The sequence below is a fragment of the Coffea arabica genome, chromosome 2e, assembly GCF_036785885.1.
Source record: "Coffea arabica cultivar ET-39 chromosome 2e, Coffea Arabica ET-39 HiFi, whole genome shotgun sequence".
Classification (NCBI taxonomy): domain Eukaryota; kingdom Viridiplantae; phylum Streptophyta; class Magnoliopsida; order Gentianales; family Rubiaceae; genus Coffea; species Coffea arabica.
The window spans coordinates 32,760,411-32,782,705 of record NC_092313.1 but is presented as its reverse complement, the minus strand read 5'-3'; the positions used below and the strand labels follow the sequence as shown (position 1 = coordinate 32,782,705).

The following is a 22,295-nucleotide window of genomic DNA, read 5'->3' as shown; positions in this document are numbered from 1 at the left end:
ACTTTCTACACTTATTATTTTATCAACTTCATCTAATCTCCTAATGTTTATGTTGCATAATGCAATTATCACTGTTAATTCTAGAGGTTCTCGATTCACTGTCAATGGTGGTTTTAAAATTTTTAATATAAAAAGTTGGTAACTAGTAGTACTGATTAGTTTGGTGGGTCTTCTTAGATTGCTTAGGCCAGTCTTTTCGTTAACTCTATGAGCGTTCTAATCTAATTTAATTGCTTATCTTTGACAGAAAAAAAAGTAGTACTGATTAGTCTCTAGCAAAATATAAAGTTGGATGGTGTTGAAGATTCAACAATTATGGCTCCTTACCGTGTTGAAGATTGTCGAAACTTATGACTTTTGTTTGTATCTAGCTAGATACAAAATACAATTGTACACGGTATGGAGCCATTATTTTGGTCAACACAATCAAGCCATGATGGTTGAATTTTCAAGTCATAATTTTGGGACACAAAAGTCATAAGTTTCGGCAATCTTCAACCAACATGTGGCTTTGAATATTTATTAGCAAACAAGAAGGAAAATAGCTTGCATTTTTCAAAAAACTAATTGGTGCCACCCCTTTATCAAAGAAAAGACATAGTACAAGTTTGATCACCTAATCGTAGTTTAACCTTTCTTTATTTAACTTTTAATACTTCTTCTATCCTACTGAAAGTATCATGCTATAATGTCCCAAAACTTTTTTCATTTACCTAAACTAGTAAAAAGAATTTCATGCATTTCCATTGAATACCATTACATGAGAAGTCAATGACAATTTTGTATAAAGGCCCATAAACCACTTTGACTTGTGTAATCTCGTGCATGTGACATACGCCCGGCCAAAGGAGCAGCGTGGCGTTCGAACAACAACAAAGTGTTGTGTCATTTCAGGTGGTGAGTCCCACATGACTATATAAGGTACCACCATCCCAATTTTTATTTTTATTTTTTTTGTTTTTGTTTTAAGGACATCCAAGGTTAACTCAAACTGAAAAACGAGGTCCAAAAGGGGAGTTCAAGCATACAGCTATCAATCTTAGAGACTATTCACATTAAGTTGGTTTTTTTAAAAAGTGATGAATTTTGTGGGACGGGAGTATATATTTGAATACTTTTTTTTTTGTTTTCCTTTTATCATACACCTTTTCTCTTATCCTTTCTATCTTCAACTGTTAAAATTATGATTCGAATTCTGAATCTGACAGCGAAAAAAATTCTAAGAACCCTTTCTTGATTATTGAGTCAACTCTAATGATTACTTTTTTTTTTCCTAACGATAACAATTAATGATTACTTAATAACCTCATTTTAGTTTCCAAAGCTTCAAATCTAACACTTTGCTATCTTAAGTTATTAGTTATAGAAAAAAAACACACACACACACAAAACACTAAGTTACGTAACAAAATCTAAGGCAAATGATCGTAACAAGAATTTTTGCCATCGATAGATTAAGAATTTAACATTAATTGTTAACAAATTTTTGCAATAGATTGTGTCGTAACTTTTGAATTGTGTTCTAAGTAATTGGCTCATTTTTTTTATACTAAACCTTATTTTTCAAGTGAAAATTTGGACAAAGTTATTTTGATTTGGAACGTAGGTAGGTATGACTTTATGTTGTCAATGACCTATTGTGAACATTGAGAGGGCGGCCGCCGCATGCTTTTCAAAGCATGTTGCCAGCCAAGAATACCCTAAGCCTAGCACATGTTTATTAATGTGACCGCCCAAGCTCTTGCATGTGTTTATTGAATTACCAATATAATATCATTTCTTTTCATATTACCAAACTAATCCAACATGTCCAAAACTACAGATTTTTTGCATTAATTAGCAATTTGGAAGTTGCCTCTCTATAATATGTTTGTTAAATCTTTGGAGTGAAATGGTCCTCAGCAAATGAAAAGGAAACATATGACAGGTTTATTAAACTACAAATGCGATTGGAAAGGACACATAACTTTAATAGTTTTATGAAATGCCAACCACAGGCACATATTTTAGTTCCAAATTTTCAAGTAAATTCTTCTTTTCCTAAAGAAGGAAACTCATCTCTCCTTTTGCATCTACTGATGCCATCAGAAACCCATAAAAATGAAGTGAATAGACATAAAATATGCAATAGAAATTTAAGTGTCTCATGAGAGGCGTTTAAGTAAAAGAGTTCACTTACACTAATCGATTTTAAAAACATGATATGCTTAGACATAGGAACTCCTAAAAATCAGGAGGTGGGTTATTTATTTTTGATCTGTATGTATTGTATTAGTCCTATATCGTTTAGAGTATAATTTTTTTGAGTAAAATTCACCGAGGAAGTCCAACTTTAAAATGGAATATAATATAATGAACAAAATCCCACTTAATTATTTTTATGAAAAAATTTCAAAGGGCAGAGATTGGGCATCTCAAGTAGCAAGTTTTAGGGGTGGCAATCGGGTCGAATTCGAGTTGACGGGTCGGATTGAGACCCAAGTATAACAGAAAACCCGCTGACCCGCCAACCCAAAACGGGTCAAGATATCTGACATGAACCCGAAAATTTCGGGTTGGCAGGTTGGCGGGTGAACCCGAAATGACCCGAAACTTAATTTTAATTTATTAATTTAGTACTGTAATTTCTAATAAAATTAATTTCTCACAAAACTAATTACATAATCAAGTAATAAAAATTTAAATAAATAATTCCAAACCAAATCCAAAATAAATTAAACACCGTAAAAGTGTTTTATCCCAAAACCAAATTTAAAATAAATTAAAACAGTATAAAATTAAAAAATAATATAATATATTATTTGTCCAAATATAATAATTTTAACTTTACACAAGTTAAATAAATTCATTTAGGATTAAGTAATTAATGCCTTTGACAAAAAAGAATAACTTAGCTTAGTTAGATAAAATAATTTTTATGTTTATTAAATAATTTTTAATTCGTAAACGGGTCATATCGGGTCACCCACGTGTTGATCCGAAATCGATCTGTTTTCTTTTCGGGTTCGACCCGAACTCCCGAAACCTCAACCCAAACCCATTAATTTCGTGTTAGATTCGTGTTGTGTTTTCAGGTCGTGTCGGAAATTGCCACCCCTAACAAGTTTAAAGTCACTACTTAAAGATAACGAATTCTCTATATTAGAAAGTCTATAGCTTTGGAAATTTAAATCTAAGTAGGATTATTCTAAGCATGGTGGAAAACTGGAAATATTAGTGTGCTTGCTTTTTCATTGGAATTATACATATAAATTGTTGTACCCTCGTAGACAAATCTTTAAAAGAAAATTGTCATCTTCAAAATTTGATTTGCGCAAGCATGTGAACGAATCCTACCTGTTAAGTTGTTATTGTCCAAATATAGTTCCTCAAGCTCCGTCAAGCTACCAATTTCCTTGGGTATGGATGCAGTGAAGTTGTTGATAGACAATCTGAGTACTTGAAGCTTTGAACATTGAGACAATATTGATGGTTTTCCACCACTTAGCCTGTCGTCTGATAGATCAAGCCATGTCAGCTTCTGAAGTTGGCGACAAATCTCAATCGGAAGCTCCGCCGGTTAGTCTATTACTTGAAACAATAACCCTTTCCAAAGAGGAAATGTTGAAGATCTCAGCAGGCATAGGACCAGAAAGTTGATTATAGAACATGTACAAGTTCTTCAGGTTTGGTAGATTTCCAATCTCCTTTGGTATTGTCCCTTCAAGAGAATTATACAACAACCATAACATCTCCAAGTTTGACATGTTAGAGATACCAGGTGGGATAGAACCTGTAAAGCTATTATTTCTGAGGGACAGGCATTGGAGTTTATGCAAGGAACCAATGGAGGAAGGAAGCTCTCCACCAAGATCATTGACTCCAAAGTCAAGAACTTGTAATCGGCACAGTTGAGATAACTCATGGGGCAGTTCTCCATGGAAATTGTTTCGACTCATGTTGAGGTAAACAAGAAAGGATTGATTTCCTAGTTGTGGAGGAATGGTGCCAGTAAGACTCATGTTGGCAATGTTGAAGGCAGTTACCCTACGATGACGAGATCGGCAAACGAATCCTACCCATTCACAAACTGAGGATGTAGGAGACCAGTTTTCTAAGAATTGATGAGGGTCTGAAGTGATTTGAGCCCTCAAAGAAAGAAGGGCTGATTGATCTGTGGTGATGTTGGTAGTGGTGGCCCTGGCTGAGCAAGCTGACAGGTAACTTGACAAAAAGTATCCAAGAAGCAAGTAGTAGTAAATATTTTTCATGGCTATTTTGATATTGAGTTCTAAAATTACAGATTTAGTAGGCATTTGGTTCAAGCTAAGGAATCCGAATTGTAATTGGAATCATTTCTAAAAAATTGGTACGAGTTCTTCGTGAGGATGTCATTCAAATAACTAGTGTTTGGCAAATATCTGTAAGGAATAGGTATCATAATTTAATATCATTTTTTACCTATATTTTGTCCTCTTTTTCCCCTTTTCATCAATTCATCATCTTTTTCTTCTATGTCTAACTCTTTCGTACTCACCCCACCACCATATCTCTTACTAAAACACTACCCAGCAAACCTCCGTCACCAAATCTCTTGTTAGAATGAAAAGAATGTGATGGAAAGAAAAATTTTTTCCTTCCAAACTCAATGGAATTAGAAATATACAGATTTGAGATTAATTCATCGAAATAATACACTTGACCCATAAAAAAAAACCAAGTTGAGTCAGTTAAAGGAAGAGGAGTCAAAGTGTTTGCTGCCTGTTATGGAAGGAAAAAAATGGACTATATAGAGGGGGAGAAAGGTGGAATGGGAGAGAGAAGGACTACTATGGAAAGAGGGAAGGGAAAATAGAGGGGTCACCATTGAGGTACGAGGGAAAGAGAGAGAAGGAAGAAGAAAGATGAGTCATGGACATGGGAGAAAGCTGCGAGGGACCAAGGGAAGAAAAGATGGAGGGAGAGAGAATGACGTGAGGGAAAGGGTGTGGAAAGTGCAAAATATTAATTTTTAAATCATGCACATGGATTAAATTTGGGAATCCACCAAAGCTTCCCAATTTATTAGGAACTAAGAACTCCCAAATTTTAGTAATTCATTCCAAAATTTTGAATCCAATACCTGTAGCCCAAACAACTTATATTGGATTTTTTTTTCAATTTCTAATTCCAATCCCCTCTTACCAAACAGCAGATGGCTTGGGTAATAATTGCATATTCAAGGTATGTATACTATACAAGACAGTTCGGATGTGAAATAATAATGCGAAAAGATACATATGTCCAGAGAGGTAAAGATAGTAGCACCATGACAACGATTTATCTGTTGATGATATGTTGACAAACACAATATGAGAACAGGGATAATGATGATTGAAAGACTTGGAGGCATGTATTCAATTTTTTTTAAGGTTTTATTTTATGAGAACAGGGATGGTGATGTTCAAGGCGTCTATTATAGGCAATTTTTTTTTCTTAAAGAATTCGGTTGATGATTGATAATGGTGGGAAATGGATCCGGGCGGTGCCTCTACACTCTATCTAACTATCTTGCGAGTGTAGAGGCCAATTAGACACCTAGTTTGGATCTGGCGCTGGTAGGGCAACATCTTGGCTTCTCGAGTCTCTATCTTGCGATATACAAATTTCACAAACCAATTTGCATTTGGTAAGTTAGCTACCAAGAAGAGATTTCAAATTCCCTTAAGCTGTAAATCGGGCAATAGGATCCCCACACCTATAGTTAAAATGGGGTTTTCGAATCCTTACACCTATCCATCTATACTCTTTATAAAGGTATTGTGAGTCTAGAAGTGTAAGTAGAATTTTGTCATACCTTTTTTTTAAATACTTAAATTATCCTCCGCTGAACAATGGTAATGCATTCCAATAATGATAAATGAATGAATATCAATCATGTTAACCGTTACAAAAGTTATTTGTAACTAAAATAGCATAATAAAATAATTAAAATCCATCATTAAGGGCAAGCAAACAAATTGAAAAACAAAAAACCCTAAAATTGAAAACCAATAATTAATGACTTAAAGTAAATAAACAAATTAATCAAATAGCTGAAAAGGCAACTCAAACAATATCAAAGAGAACGATCAAGTGTCCATAGTGCAAAGGAGACTAAGTTGCTTGTGTTTGATTTGTTTGGTGAGATTAGACCAAAAACCAAATCCATCCAACAAACAATAAAAAGCCATCTCCAATGGAGGAGGAAGAAAAGAAGGGAAAAGAAAATTTAGAATACAAAAAAAAAAGCCTCTAACTTTTAACCGTCTAAACTGTCTTGTGTGTAAATTTTGGTTGTGCTCAATTCATAACTTAATTTAGCATCTAAGCAAGTAATATCCACAATATTATTTTTGGTAAACTAAAGAATCTTTAAGTCATTTAGATGAACAACTGCTAGACCAAAATGCATTTAGAAATAATAGGCCAAAATCATAGCTAAAAGCTTTGGTGAACGTAAGCATATGAAGAGTGGTACGTGTAAACTATATGACAATAATTCCATATATTCATGATACAAACTTTGTTGACTGTGATTCTCTCTAAATTTACCGTGTGCTTATCATTTACTTTCGCACACCCTAAAATACCCCATTTAATTACTTTCTCTACTATTCTAATGTAGCAATCAACTATACCCCATTTTATCATGTGCTTATTCCTTTCGCTGGTCTTATTATCATGCATACAATATTACTACCCATATAACAGCGTCTTCATGTGCCAAAATCAAGAAAAAACTAACTCAATACTACCATAATTTATGAATACTTTGCATGTGAAGAGTATAATTAATAAAAAGTGGCAAAAAAAAGGGGGTGTGCCCTTTATTAGTGTATAAAAGGAAGTTCAAGATAACATCTCTAGCCAAAAATTAATCATTTTAATGCCATTCTTGAAGGTCGGATCTACAAATTTTACCTCAACATATTTTGTATTGTATTGTATTTGGCACTCAAGATTTGCTATCTCTAGCCAAAGTTAATTATACTTTTGATTACCATCCTTGAAGTCTGAACCTAAAAATTGCAACTTAACAAATTTTGCTTCGTATTTGTTGGCAAAAATAATACATTATAATTTGAGCAAGGCGAGCAAAGTTTCTTGACAGTTTGAAATGACACCTAGTATGTGCTTAATTACTAAATCGTCTCTATGATTGCACTTGTCAACCAACATAAAACCGCTCAAATTATTGAAGATTGTCCTGCTACATCCATATGAAATTTTGTTCCCAACCAAGCAATTGACTGACAATATCCATTTCATGCAAATTTTGTCTCAATACCTGGATTTTTAATTCTGTTCCGTCACTGCCAATTTTGAAGTTACTGTTCTATTGTAGACCGATATATGTTTAGTAAAACAAACAAAAAATTTTCTTTCTATTTTAGTTGCAACTGTGGTCTTTGGTTGGAATCGGAGAGAACACTGCCAACAATTTGCAAGTCTGAAATTGTGTGAGCGAAAAATATCAAGCTTTTAAAATTACATTTTGACCAGCTAAATTTTTGGTTCGGTCTTAATTTGACCCAAGAAACGTCTAGTTTGTAGTGTGGATTATGTACAAAAGTGCAAAGTCAAAGTTCTTAACTAATGACAATTTGATGGTGACAGTTAGTTATTATTTTATTTCCGTCTGTTGTGCTAAATCTATTTAAAATCACAAATTTTAGGGACCAGACTTGTCTTGATCGAAATATTAAGGATCAATTTGGCACACGACCTAAACATTGAGGATCAAAACTGCATTTCTCTCAAATTTTTAAGTCAATAAACTATTTCTTAAATCTTGACGGTTGGTTCACTGAATGTGTTAATTCTTTCGTTTTCAACATTATTATACCGCCCTGCTGCATTAATAGTTTACAAAGACCAGACTCTTTAACAAGACGACCAAACTTGCAACCTGTAACGAGTCAACGAGAACAAGTTAAATGCTCAATTTTCCAATAGTTGAAACTTGTATCATAAATACATTTCTCAATCTACATTTTTATATTTTTAACTATCTTTTTATTTCACATACATCACATCACAAAAGTGTTATAGTAATTATTCCAAATAATATTTCAAATAATACTCTATTCAAATACACTTATTTTCTTCCCTCATCAAGTACCTTTATCCAACGGTTGTGGGCATTTGATTTTTTTCTTATTTATCAGACCATTTATGCTTGATGGATAATCCCACATCTTAATTAATGTTTTTCAACCCTTTCGAAGTTATATTAATGTTTAGAAGACTCTTTTGGCATTTTTGTTATTTCATTAGCATGAATTAAAGAGGGAAAAAAATTTATAAAACACTAGTGCTCAAGGCACACCTGATTTGCAGGTAATAAATAATTTATTTCCAAAAATTATTTTGATGATTAAAAATGAAAGAAAATTTTAAAAAGAAAAAAGAGATCAGAAATTATGAAAAGAAGTGAGGGTAACAGAAAAAACTTTGCACTTTAGGGGGTATTTTATCTATTTCGTGAATACAAGGGATGAACTGAAACCGTTCTCTAATTAAGGAAAATGTATTTAAGCCTATATTATATTCACTTTATAAAATTAATAAGAACTAAACGAAAGAAAACAATTGTACTAAATGCAAAACTAAATTTCACACACACACACACACATATATTATACGTATAATCAATTTTGCTTATAATTTCTCTATCTTCTTATAACTTTTATCTCTTTAATAAATTTGATTTATTCCTTTCATCCATACACAGTGAACCTGCTTAGTGTGAATTTAATTACTAAATTCATAAATTTACTAATTTTGATAAAAACTAATAATTCAGTCATGAGACAATAGATTGCTAAATATTTTTGTCTTTAACTGAAAATGAATATGAGTAGGTATATAATTATTGTAAAGTTCAATTATCATCTCAAAGAACACCAAACCTATTATTTCTTTTTTCTATGTTTTATATTAATTAATAAATATTATAACATTGTAATAAGTTTACGAATAAAAGTTCCTAAAGACTAATATGCATGTAAACATGAATAATACATTAACATATTAATTAATTATTTATGGCTTGCATCAATTCATAAATAATCACAAATAAAATTTATATTGTGTTAATGCACAAGCTAAATTTTATGTATGTATATATATACACACACACATGAGTTTGGATATGTCTGGTATGAATTTGAATTTGGATATGGATCATAGAAAATCAGATCCTACCCAAATCCTTGACTCTCTTATAGGGTCTGGGTAGAGTTTGAATTTAAGAAATTAAATCCAAACCCTACTCAAGTATATTGAATCTGGGTTGGATTTGGATAAGATCCGATCCATTGATATACCCGGTCTGCAGTTGTCAATCTTTCTTTTGCCACCTTAGTTAAAATAATAATGAATGGGCCAAGATTGGCCCAAAAAAATAAGCATCTTTGAAAAATCAGATATTGATTCGGGGCTAAGATTGGCCCAAAATTTCAAAATTCAAAATAAACTTGTTACATAAAGGTGAAAAGGAAAGTCAAGTGTCCAATTGTGATTAACGAGTGTACGCATCGTTGTAATTAATGTACAATTTTACCCCATAGATACAGTCAATTACTGCACGTGGGAATGAGTTTACAGGAGGTAATCCCTCTTCTCCTCTAGTTACTGTTGAGTCCAAAAAGCTGCAAAATCACAAAGTATTTGAATTGATAGGACATCTACTTTCTAAATATCAAGGGAGGTCCTATAATAGTGACTAACCTATGTGGAGGTCAATAATCAATTTAACTATTCCTAACTGTTACTCAGATTAGCTACTGACGCAAGATTCGATACCTTAACTGCAACTTCAGGAGGCAATTCTCTGCTCGGGCTCAGGATCGTCTCATTTTAGAGCTTTACCCCTTTTACTCTAATATTTTAAAGCAACAGTTCTAGTCATACCGCATAAGAAATCACCTAATCTAAACTGCTAATTATCTAGATTTGATGCCTTAACTGTAACCCCTAGAGGCAAGTCTTGCTGTCCAAATGGATTGCATCTCAAATTTTGGAGTTAATTTGCTTTTCTTCTTTACAATTTAAAGACAGTTTAGATCATGCTACTTGAGACGTGACCTGATATAAATCGTTAATTATTTATCACACTTATTTCTATGAACTCTAGGTTCTCATAACAAGAAGGGATCTCGCCTGAGGGCATTTAGTGTTCGTATCTCAATCTTACAAATTACTTGCAACCTCGAAAAAGACAAATACATTTCACCATAAACACTTTAAATCAAAAACAATTCATAAACTTCTAGAAAAAGAAAAGAAAATTGCAATCTAAAGATTTGCCATTGGCACATTTTTTTTAGTGGAAAGTAGAGGTGTCAAATAAAACCATTTAATTAATTTTACCCATACCCGTCCATTAATAATTGGATATGGGTGCATTAAATTTTTATATATGGATATAAATGGGTTACCCAATTATATCCATTTATTAAATGGGTTTAATTGGGTAACCCATCTAACCCATTTAACCCATTTAACTTACATTCCCCCTTCTTTTAAGAAGGAAGCAGAGAGCTAATAAGAGAGAGGAGAACTTGAGACTTTGAAATCATGATCAGCTGGTGAAACAAATGCGACGAAATTTTAGTTGCGCAATTCTCTTACGAAGCTCCGTATGTTTACCGATTTTGATTTTCAGTTTCTTCTCTATTTGGTAAGATACTTCTAAATTTCGTATTTATTGAAAATTTGTCTTTATTTGTATGCTAAATGAAGTGATTGCTAGTCTTCATAAGGATTTTTAACTATTTTTTATGTTAAGTATTTTTGTTTTATTTGTTGGTTTTATCTTATCGCTTTATTTCCTTGTAATTTATTAATTTGATCATTTTTTAGCATCATCAATTTATGACAAATTTTAGCTTCCTTTCTTACCTTTTCAAATGAAATTTTAAATTTATAAACGAAAAAAGACTAGGGGTTCAAAGTTTTGGATTAAATTGTTTTGTTAACTTTCATATTATTTAGTCCAAATTTTTAGATTCTCATTGTTTAATTATTAAATAATATGTAATTTTGCAACATGGCACGCGGAAGGAAAAAAAATTTATAATTAGACTTATTTGGCATAATAAGTAAATATTTAAAATTAATGATGGGTGTAAAATGGTATAAATTGATAATTTAGTTTACAAAATGAATTTATATGAGCTTGTAAACAATTAGAATAAATGGGTTATAAATGGATAATTGGGTTACCCAACTCATTTTTTGACTTACCCATTTATACCCATCTAATTAAATGGATATAAATGGGTTGACTCACTTATACCCATTACCCATTTTACCCAACCCAAACCCGCCCAAATCACCCATTTTGCCACCTCTAGTGAAAAGCCACAGAAGGGCTTAACTTTCACCAAATTATGGGTGTAAGAACCGATTAAGGTCGAGTAAGTAGTTTGAGGACTAAACGTGCCTTTAATTGAAAAGTAAAAGGACTAAATATGCCATTTCCCTTATTAAATATTGCTCCACTCAACTCGACCGGTTCAATTTTGCCCCACATAATAGACCCGGTGCCCGGTCCATGCAATTTTACAAATATAACCCAAAAACCCCAGGGAGCCCTAATTTCCCAAAATCTCTACAATCCTCTGTCTCTCACTCTCCGGTCACCGGCAAAAGCCCTCTTCACCACTCCTCCGGCCATTGACGGTACAATTTCCACGCCCCTCTACCAAATTAAGCTTCTTTATCCGTAATATTCTCATTTTTAACATGTTTTTGCAGCAATGGTGGGACTTTCCGTTGGAGAAAAGCATTTTATCAAGGGAGGCATTGAACAGGACCTCCGTACTGACGGCCGAAAACGCTACACTTATCGGCCCATTTACATTGAAACAGGTGTCATCCCTCAGGTAAGGGTTTTTCCATTCATTTTACTTTGTTTTTTTTCCCTAACATAATCTTAGAAATTCTTTTTTGGAGCTAAATTTTGTGTTTTAAGTTTGGGTTTTCTTTTACTATAGGCTAATGGTTCAGCTAGAGTTAAGCTTGGTGCCACCGATGTTATCGCGAGTGCTAAGGTGGAATATTTTTTTTTTTTTTTTTTTTGGGTTTAAGTACTGGTTCTGTTTTGTATGTGTTTGGGATTTTTGAATTGTACATTTTGGGTGGTGATGTTGGGATTTTATGTGAGTTGTCAATGTGTAATTCTAGGCTGAACTTGGAAAGCCGAGCCCATCTTATCCGGATAAAGGGAAGGTATTAATCAACGTGGATTGCAGTCCCACGGCTGAGCCAGCATTTGAGGTGATATTCATGTATTCTTTGTAGTTCTGAGTAAACATTTTTTCTTTTTAATAACAGACAGATATGACAAATATAGCGGATAATAACTATGAGCACTATAAAAGCAACATGGAGATCCTGCAGAAAGTTGAAACAAAATGTTTTTTTTTTTAGCTTTTTGTGCAAACATAAAATTTTTTCGCATTTTGTTATTGTATCATGAATCTTTAGGTTGGTTATCTTGTCTTGAAACTCTTGGATGTAACTGAAACTTCATTTCCTGTTTTTGAGCTTATGATTGCATTTAACACTACTAGGTATTTCTTCTTGTTCTATGAATCTTGCGGTTAACAATGAAGGGTAGTGAAGCCCTGGTTTACTTCCTTTGTATGTTTAAATTGACAATGAATGGTAGTGATGCCATCTATTTGTGTGTTTACTTGCCTGCTTGTAAGCAATGCACAGCTAGGTTTACTAGTTTAAGTAGGTGACTGTGTCTTTCGATAGTGAGCAGAAACACTGGAATTTCTTTGCATTAACATAATAGCTGTGCTGAATGCCATATGGTAGATACTTAATTTATCCTCCATTTGGATTGTTAGCAGTTTTCTTTATGATCTTCTTTCATGTAGGGTAGAGGAGGGGAAGAGCTGTCGTCAGAACTCTCAGTTGCTCTTCAGCGCTGTCTCTTGGGTGGTAAAAGTGGAGCAGGTAAACATGCTAAGAAGCAAGATCAGTCCATCAAGGGATGCAATTTGCTGAGGTACTCTGTCTTGTTTAATTAATATGGGGCTCTTAATTTTCTTTGCTTTTTCAGGGGCTGGAATAGATCTCTCATCTCTTTCTATCGTTGAGGGGAAAATCTGTTGGGATCTTTATATAGAAGGTCTTGTTGTAAGTTCAGATGGGAATCTGTTAGATGCCTTGGGCGCTGCAGTCAAGGTGCATTTATACATTTGATTTATTTGATTAATGAACTGCAGTTCAAAGGTCTATATATATATATAGTTTTTTGGCAATGATGAATTGACTGGTGACTGCAGCTTTTGACTTTGTTTACCAATGCGGATTAATCAATGCTTGGTGGCAAGAAAGAAGCTTAGACACTGCTTTTGAAATCCTAGATTAAATCGATTAGACCTGTTTGATGACTACATCTTTTCATGAAGTTTGATTTTCATTAAAATAATTGATTTTTAGGCTGCTCTGAGCAATACAGCTCTTCCAAAAGTCCAAGTGGCTTCAGCTGCCTCTGATGAGCAGCCAGAGGTTGATTTGAGTGATGAAGAATTTTTGCAATTTGACACCAGTGGAATTCCTGCCATTATAACTCTGACAAAGGTGAAAGAATAATATTTTCAGGTACTAGTTATCCAAATTATAACATTATCTGTAATTCAAATATCTTCCACGGTAAATTTTGCAGGTTGGTAAGCACTACATCGTGGATGGAACTTCGGAAGAAGAATCTCAGATGAGCTCAGCTGTCTCTGTTTCTGTGAATAGGCAAGGGCGCATATGTGGGCTGACAAAGCGAGGGGGTGCAGGCCTAAATCCATCTGTCATACTTGACATGATCTCTGTTTCTAAACATTTAAGTGAGCAGCTGATAAATAAGTTGGATTCCGAGATAGCTGCAGCAGAAGCTTGTGAAGAAGATGAATTTTGACACAAAATCAAGCATCCATTTGGTGTAATAGTTCAACTGTTTTGCCTTCAATATAGCTTGCTAAAGGTTGTAATTTTGTAGAATTATCAGATACAAATTAACTTATAGGTGCTCAGGAAGTGATTGAGCTAATTGCAGCTGGAACTGGAAATGGCAATTATTTGCTGAACTGTAACCACGGTAAGCAAAATTTCCTAGGGGTGTAAGTTGTAGCTCGATGTTTAGTTCAGGAAGTTCAGGAAGTTGTAGCTTGATGTTTAGTATTTTGAAATTGATGAAAGACAGGTTGTACTGCTCTTTTCAATATTATTACAAATCTGTAGATTGTCATACATCCTTTATCTGGACTTGTGAATTTGTAGATGGTGGTGCTTTCTTATCCTGGATATGGAGTAAAGTTATCTATATGGGCCAAAAGAAAGAAGTCTGTTGAGAGTCAAGAATGTCTTTCGTACTATTTGGCATATATCAGAATCTCATCCGTAATAGGCACAGGAAATTCTTCTTTGAACCAGGAGTATTTTGTGTCTGGCAGAGAGCATATCAGCAGAGCACGTTGGTTTCTCATTCACCAGGCCATGAGCGACAGAATGACTTAATTTTATATTTACAGGCTTATAATAATGCTGAAGCCAGAAAACTATTCCTGTGTTCTGTTTCATACGTGGGTTGTGTCTGCTGCCTCAGGAGTTTTTCTGCCTATCAATCATGAGATCCATATCCATGATTTCGCCTATTCTTGCAAATTCTTAATTCGATCGTATTCCAATGGTTACACTAGATAGTTTCATGACCATAAAAAAATAGTCTTATTATTCTTTTATTTGATTCTATAATCTAACATTTGCCATTTTCTACAGAAATTTTAAAGACCTGAATCTATTTCAATTTTTGGTGCATAAAGTAACGAGATAAAGGCTCCAAATGGTCACCAATGACATTTACTTTTCCCAAAGATCAAATTTCTCCCGTGCTAAGGACCAGGCTTTAGGTATGGGTGAGCTGGAAAAGAGTGACACAACTGGCCTGATTCCTGTGTTTCTGTGGATAACAATTCGAGATTGGAAATAGTATGTGAATAGGGAATCTGGTAATCATGTAACATTGGTTTTAATTGAATACAACTTAAAAACTATGGAGTTTCATTCGAATATTCCTATCTCCTTTCATGTGTCATTTTGGCATTCAAGTACATCTGCAATACAAGCTCAATTCCTTGTCAAAGCAAAAGAGCTGAAACCCGCAATAAGCTCTCTGCAATAAAGCTGAGGTTCTTAGACTTCTAGCATAGAGTTGGATGGCATAATTGAATCATCCATAGGCATTCAGTTGATCTTTATTACTCTCTACAATCAAGTTGAACTCCTTCAGACTTCTATGTGACTTGATTGGACCAGGTATACCTTTCAAGCATGGAGATCTTTGGGAGAAACCATAGTGTTTGCTGATCTGACTGCAGCTTGTAGCCTCACTATTAATGGAAGATATGGGAGAGAGTTTATGCTTATATGGAGAATTGATCTCAGAGTAAGCATCAAAACAGATTGGTCTTAGCCTGGGTGAGCTCATTGATCTAACTTTTGCCTTAGCAGATTCTGTGGCTGCCATGTATGTTGGAACAGAAGGAGAGCCTACAAAAGAGTCCTCATCTCCGTTGGAACGTTGCCTCCTGTGAAATGATCTTCTTGGAACATTTAGAGGAGAATCCAATCCTTCAATCTGATATTGTTTCTGAATTCTTAGTCTGAGTCTTCTGCCAGCTAGTTCCTCTTTGGCCTTTGCATTTACCGGGAACGCTGTTCCTATATTGCGAAGATCTTCTCTTTTAGCTAACTGGGAATCCATCCATTGTTCTAGCCAGTATCTCTGTTTTACATTTTGCTTGCTTTGTTCTGACTCAGTGGACCTCTGAATATAGACAGTATCATGTCAGTGATGCTATGCTATCTGGTGCCGGTAGAATTAAGCTACACTTTTAAGATTTCAGGATTCAAAGTTTTAGTAACTAACCCGATGATTTAACCAGTATTCCTTTATTCTTTCTCTCCTGATTGAAGCCACCCTCTTGTTCATGGACGATGCATTTGCTTCATCCCTCGACAAAGTACTATCATCCCACGTTCTCTGGCTATTTGTATCAATCTGCAGATATCAAGAAAATAACTAAGATTTGGGGACGAAAATAATTTAGTTACTTGGAACAAGAAGAAAGTTTCTTAGGATAAATTAAAACTCAAACTCAATAGATAAATCTGTTCTTTCATTTTTCTAGTTCAGGTTGAGTAGCGTAAGTAGATGGATGAGGAAATGCTAAGGACGATGATACTTGATCTAGTGAACTATTGAAAGCAAACTAAATGTTATGGAACTTTGTGGATTTACTCAACTATATGTTCAACAGTTCATATATATTGTGAAACCTAGAGAAATTTCTTTTTGACTCTTAAGTTTCTGCTGATACCCAGTCAAGCACAGTATCACTTTGGCGAGGTTATTGATTGATTTTACACCAAAAGAACATTTCCATCAAATTGGATCCACTGTTAACTATAAATTACAGCAAATCAGGCAAAAGTTTGAACCTTTACGTTATTAATGAGATAAAGCCCCAGTATTGTCAAAAGTACAGTAGGAGAAAATGAAAGGAGGAAGGCCAATTGGCTTTTGGATTATTTGTCAACACGAAGGAATGAAACATAAGAAGAGCTAAATTCACCGTTAACTTACCCTTATGTCCTTCTCTGTCATGTCCTGCACCTGGTTTTCTTGATTATGCTGAGTGGTCTTCACCATATCACATCTCTTGGCACGAAACTCTGACTGAATGTTCACTATGCTTTGCAAACACTTGAGGGTATTAATGGCTTGGCGTCGAACTGCCCAACCGCGAATTATCGCCTGAAGCCTTACTAGTCCCTTCAGTGCACGTAAAGCTTTTCTAGCCTGCAAAATCCAAACAGTTATGTCAGAAAGAAAGAAAATGATCATCCATCTAAAATGAGTTCAAATGTTTCAACTGATACTCGGATAATTCTTGTTGCCCAATTTAATTTGGTGTTTCACTAGTAATTTGCAGGTTCCTTGTGATTTCACTTTTGATATGGGAAGTTTGATAAGAGTGCTGCAGTTGGATTTGCAGATACAGAAACAGAGTGGAGAAGTTTGAAAAGAGAAGTTTGACAAAACTCACTAGATATCCGCGAAATGCTGATTGAATTTTGATAGCTGCAAGATGTTGGATCTGCAATTGGCATTGATGAGATTGTGAAGCAGGGCTAAAGACATTGGTTGCTGAAACTTCATGGGATTCTTTCTTGTCTTGAGTGGACAATCGAGGGCTGACACCGGGCCTGAAATCTCGAGTATTAGTACGAGAGATTTCTGCAGCCGTAGTGTTAATGGTTCCATTTTCTGCATAATTCTGCTTCTCTTCTTCAGGTGCACCTAGTATGCTCTTCTTTGGAGGTGGTGGTGCTGATAGAGAGGCTAATCTTTTGCTCTTAAATCCTCCAAATGCCCATCCTTTTTTTTCATCCTTCTGTGAATATTGTAATTAAGCACCTTCTGAGATGTATGCAACATTCTGCAAATAAAAGAAGCAGTTGAACTCATTATTTACCTTTCTTGATTTTGTATCTGCAATGAAAATTCTCCTCAGTAGATTGAACCAGCTCTTCTTCTTCTTTGCCATGAAATACCACTCGTTTTACATGAAATCATGAATCTCAGTGACTTCAACTAGCGATTTGATTTAAGAATTATACTTCCTAGACTGAATCTAGCAATAGTAGCAAGTAATATTTTCACGAAGAAGCTTATTGGGACTTGGTAAACGTTGCACAAATACAGCAAAGATCAACCTTGAATTTAGAGAAAACTTTGTATTTTTTATGACACCAAAGACTGGATCACCAGGAAATCTGGTGCAAACAAATGCAGGTAAAGTAGATTTTCTTGAAGGAATAAAATAATGGACCAAGACTAAGATTCATATTCTTTCATCTTTTCTTCACTCCAATGATGTACATTTGCCTTCTTCCCCATGTATGATGAGTTTCATCCATTCAACCAGTAGGGCCTTGAGTCATAAGCTGTTGGCAGAGAGGTAGTGTATTTTGTATTTATGGAGGGAAACCTGTTCTATATAAGGGAATCTTTTATTATGGCTTGTTGCACCTTTCCACCTTTCATTTTTCTCAACCCAATAAATGACATGTTCATATGTTTGTTGGAAACCTGAAAACTACACTCCTATCAGTTTAGACTGGACCCTGACATATTTATTGGATCAACCTTAGCTGATTGAATCTAGTCTCTTTCTTTATAGTAATTAGTTTCATGGCGACTGTGACATATACTCCAAAAAAGAGATGTTACCTTAAAAGTACATAGATTTTTACTGAGCAACTAACAGACTGCTCTCGGATAGATCATTCAATACAAGTTATTGGCCTTCATTTCTAGTCTCAGCAGTTGGGTTGAGTTTTGTGACCTTAAAGCCACTGTGCATCTGTGCCCTTTTTCCCTCTTCTATTTTCCTCCTCTCGCTGTGTATATATCCCTCTCAACATATATACCGAAACTCAACCGATTTAGTAATGGTAACGCACGGTAAAGTGCACGCATTAACGTAATAGATATAGACACTAAAAAATAACATATCTAAACACTGATAAACGATATACGAACTTCTAATCTGGTGTTTGTATTTTGGTGATTTAGTGCCTATTTATTATTATGTAGTGTTATTAGCGATTCACCAACAAAGTAGTGCCAAGTCACAGGTGCTCGCCATCCAAGGCTCAACTAGGCCAAGTCATTAAATTTCTAATAAACAAGACTTCATAATTTTCAACTTTTGCATATGTGCACATTAATATTAGTTGGTGTATTATTCACAAGCTTTCTGACACGTACACAAGTTATACTTAACTACAACAATGATAACATGGCTTCGTTTGTGCCTCAAAATTGTAAAGAGTATGGTGTGGCCTTCTATTGGCTTTGATTGGTCAATATCTTCATAACCACAACACTCAAAAGACTTCAAATCCCACAGCTCCCATTTCAGTTGGCATTCATCTGACTCTATAATTTCCCAAGAATGGGCCCATATCAAACCATAAACACATACATTTGACTGACACCTATATACACCTACTTAACAGAGAGGCATGTGGATCAGTGTCCATGATTTTATTGATCATATTATGAGGTACTAGTACTGCAGAAAGGATAGCAGGGCAGCTTGGCTTTTTTTTTTTTTTTTTTTCCGAAAACGATAGATAATTTTATTAATAAATTAAGCATTACAGTATTTGACCAACGGCTCAATCAGTTATATAAAGTATACCATGACACTTATTGATGCAAGTCTTTTGTTATGTGTTACATTTTCTCCGGTGAGAAAATCCATCTATCTTAAGCACATGTCACATGAATACTAATGTAGAAATTGCACATGGACTACAATATGTGGAAATTATAAGTGGGGTGGGAAAGAATCTATTGGAAAATTATATGTGCTTTAAAAATTTGTAGCACATTTTGATGCAAGAAAGTAGTGCTCCAAGTGATATTCATGTGCACTTGATGTACAAATTACACGTACAAAGAAATTTTCACGTCTAGAAATTGTTCTAGACTTGTATCGTCTAGGCTTAAAACGGTGAGAGTGAGGGATGATAGAAAATACAGTGAAAGCGAGAGAGATGAGATACATTATTGGACGTGGGGAAGTGCTCATATGGAAGACAACAGGGAATGTCAAGACAAAACAAAGCATATGCGTGTGATGAAGATGGGAAAGACAGCTGTTGAGGGTCCTAATGCTGCCCACCATGTACATTTATCCTAAAGAAATTTGTACGCGGTAAAAAATACAAGAAAAACATGGGAGCTTTGTTGAACAATTTGTCTGTAATTTGATAGAAACTGAAAGCTGGTTGGCAATGGTGTGGGTTTGGGGCAGGGAACCTGCTCCATCCCTCGTCCCGTGCCCGCTGTTCCTGTAGGTGCCCTCGTCCTGCCCTGTTACTATTTTTATTTTTTTTATGTGGCTTTATTTTTATATACGTACAATACTAATAATAAATTTATTAATTGTTCTTTTAAATTTTTAACGAAAAATTGATGATGAGATAAAATTAAAAAATTATTTTGACCTTGTGAATCTGTTTCTCTATATTTGATATTACATAAATTCTAAATCAATTATCATTATTTTTTACAAACAACATGCCATAACAAAAAAAAGGTAAACTAACATAGCAAAATTATCATTTTTATCACAAAAATTATATTATGTTAGCACAAGAAAATTTCATATCATCCATTTCACATTCATATATATATATAATTATTTATATTATGTATTATATATTCATATATATATATATAATATTAAATTAAGACGAGAGGCAGGGTGGGGTATCCATCTCCACCTTGTTTAAAGTTGGGGGAGATTTCCTCCCCTGCCCCCACCTCCGCCAAGCATTTCCCCCCTCCCCATCAAACCCTATTGCTATCCCTAACTGAAAGAGATGATGACAAGAGAGTATGTACAACTTTTGGAAGATCTATATACAATGACTCACATGTTAGTTAAATAGTAATAAGATTAATATTTTATGCAATAATAGTATAGCGATTTTTTTTTTCATACTAACAACTATGGATGACTCACACGCTAGGATGAGGGACAAAATTAAGACTTTAGTTTAGATGAAGCAAACAATCAAATACAAAAAAATATAAAACATTGTAATGAATAAAGTATGACAAATTTGAGGTTAAAATTCATGTGAAAAATAAGTAGCATTTAAATGCTTAAACAATAATAGACAATGCAAAAAAATGGAATACTAAAAATTAAATATTCTAGGAAGTTAAGTAATGGCAATGAACAATTAGGTAAAAACTTAACAATGATACCCAAATCAAAATGGAATCTAACAAAACCATATGAATAAAAAGCTAATTAGATAAAAATGAATAATTTTCTTTAGGTCTTCTATAGTTGTACCTCTTACTTCTAAACAAGAATAATTGTTAATATAACTAATAAGTAAGATATAAAATAAAATTGAATATATTCTAAACGAAAAAAGCCTTAGTTTGGAGAAATGGAGAAGAGTCGATACTTGAAAACAACTACAAAGACACAAATGTTGGTCTGGTTTTGTGTGTTAAATTACGTTGGTTAATACCGGTAGAGTTTTTAATTTGATGTAGTAGAAATAAAATTTAAATGGGGTGGTTCGTCTTAGAATCTTTTGTTTCCTTTTCATTCTATTTTATTTAATCATTAATTGCTATATCTGCTTTGTATTGGGACTTTGGTTATTATAGAAATTTGTATCAAGAGGAAATAGGGGGCAATATATACTGTAAAAAAGAAAAACAAAGAAAAGAAAAGGAGCAATGCAAAGCCGTTGACCTTTGAGGAGGCATAATTAGTGCAGTTTAAGTAAAAAAAAAAAAAAATTAATAAAAATTAATGTGATAAAAATGCTAATGGCACTTCATTTTTTTTTTTTTTTTGTGTTAAGGACACTCTTACAATTTGTTTTATCATATAAACTAATAAGTGAAAACTATATGATAAAAATAATAGTGGGAGTGCTGTTAATAAAAAGTGGAGTGATATTAACAGTTTCATGTCTCAAATTCTCAAACTTTTTCGAAGTCAATAATGCATGGAGAAAAGGTTTATAAACCTTCAGTTTCTGATGACTTAAAGTGGGCTTTAATGTGCCTATGGGCTTTGGATTAGGACATTAATTTGAACCCAACCCAATTACCTTTTGGGTTGAGTCCATTAAACTGAATGTGATTTAGACACCCATCACATGCCATGATCTATGTTCGGTTTTACAAACAATGGCGATAGATAAACGTTCAACAAATTTGAATGCAATTGGCACACAAAATCTCGAATGATCAAAACCTTTTTCATAATAAAATTATGTGATTACAAATCCACAAGAAGATGAAAGGTTAATATGTAGTGGAAGTTAGAAACGAAAGGAGATGGTCCAGATGGAGCATCAAATAAGCTGGGAAGTTCCTCATATTTAAGAGAATTCGGAATGTCTAGACCAACTGACTGTTTCCCATCATATGCGCGATCATACAAAACCAATTCTAGGCAGAAAATTGAGTCGGATGCTGCAATTTGAGCATAGAAGTAAGCCTTAGGAAGTAAACTTGTACAAATGACTTGGAATTTCTGATAGAAACTTGTGTGAGGAGAAGACGGATCTCCCGTAGAGGTCGAAGAGCCTCGGGAAAATGCACGTCACCTACAACACAAAAAAGACGCAGATTAGGGCTTCTTCTCAATGTGACTTTGATGTTTAAG

At 34.2% G+C, this 22,295-nt stretch overlaps 2 protein-coding genes across 3 annotated transcripts; one reads left to right on the top strand and one right to left on the bottom strand.

Moving 5' to 3' along the window:
* The first annotated feature begins 11,561 nt into the window (after positions 1-11,561).
* On the top strand, positions 11,562-14,265 carry LOC113732428 (uncharacterized). Of its 2 annotated transcripts, XM_027258172.2 has the most exons (9): positions 11,562-11,688; positions 11,764-11,891; positions 12,003-12,059; positions 12,193-12,285; positions 12,897-12,975; positions 13,082-13,206; positions 13,465-13,605; positions 13,691-13,955; positions 14,042-14,123. In XM_027258172.2, the coding sequence occupies exons 2-8, from the start codon at positions 11,766-11,768 to the stop codon at positions 13,931-13,933; spliced, it is 864 nt and encodes a 287-aa protein (XP_027113973.1). In that variant the 5' UTR covers positions 11,562-11,688; positions 11,764-11,765; the 3' UTR covers positions 13,934-13,955; positions 14,042-14,123. The 2 variants fall into 2 exon arrangements, with proteins under 2 accessions (XP_027113973.1, XP_027113972.1); XM_027258171.2 differs by having other exon boundaries at positions 13,691-14,265.
* Positions 14,266-14,994: 729 nt separating this feature from the next.
* Positions 14,995-18,176, bottom strand: LOC113732426 (protein IQ-DOMAIN 11). Its single transcript, XM_027258170.2, has 5 exons — positions 17,553-18,176; positions 17,124-17,471; positions 16,661-16,876; positions 15,944-16,075; positions 14,995-15,841 (listed from the first exon to the last, which is right to left on the bottom strand). The coding sequence occupies exons 1-5, from the start codon at positions 17,622-17,624 to the stop codon at positions 15,245-15,247; spliced, it is 1,365 nt and encodes a 454-aa protein (XP_027113971.1). The 5' UTR covers positions 17,625-18,176; the 3' UTR covers positions 14,995-15,244.
* Positions 18,177-22,295: the final 4,119 nt, after the last annotated feature.

Excerpts from the sequence above, each read along its gene's own strand:
- LOC113732428 (XM_027258171.2), top strand. The coding sequence starts at position 11,766 with ATGGTGGGACTTTCCGTTGGAGAAAAGCATTTTATCAAGGGAGGCATT. Across the intron at positions 11,892-12,002 it reads AAACAGGTGTCATCCCTCAG|GCTAATGGTTCAGCTAGAGT; the intron begins GTAAGGGTTTTT and ends CTTTTACTATAG. Across the intron at positions 13,207-13,464 it reads CCTTGGGCGCTGCAGTCAAG|GCTGCTCTGAGCAATACAGC; the intron begins GTGCATTTATAC and ends ATTGATTTTTAG.
- LOC113732426 (XM_027258170.2), bottom strand. The coding sequence starts at position 17,624 with ATGGCAAAGAAGAAGAAGAGCTGGTTCAATCTACTGAGGAGAATTTTC. Across the intron at positions 16,877-17,123 it reads CAGCATTTCGCGGATATCTA|GCTAGAAAAGCTTTACGTGC; the intron begins GTGAGTTTTGTC and ends TGGATTTTGCAG. Across the intron at positions 15,842-15,943 it reads AATACTGGTTAAATCATCGG|AGGTCCACTGAGTCAGAACA; the intron begins GTTAGTTACTAA and ends GTCTATATTCAG.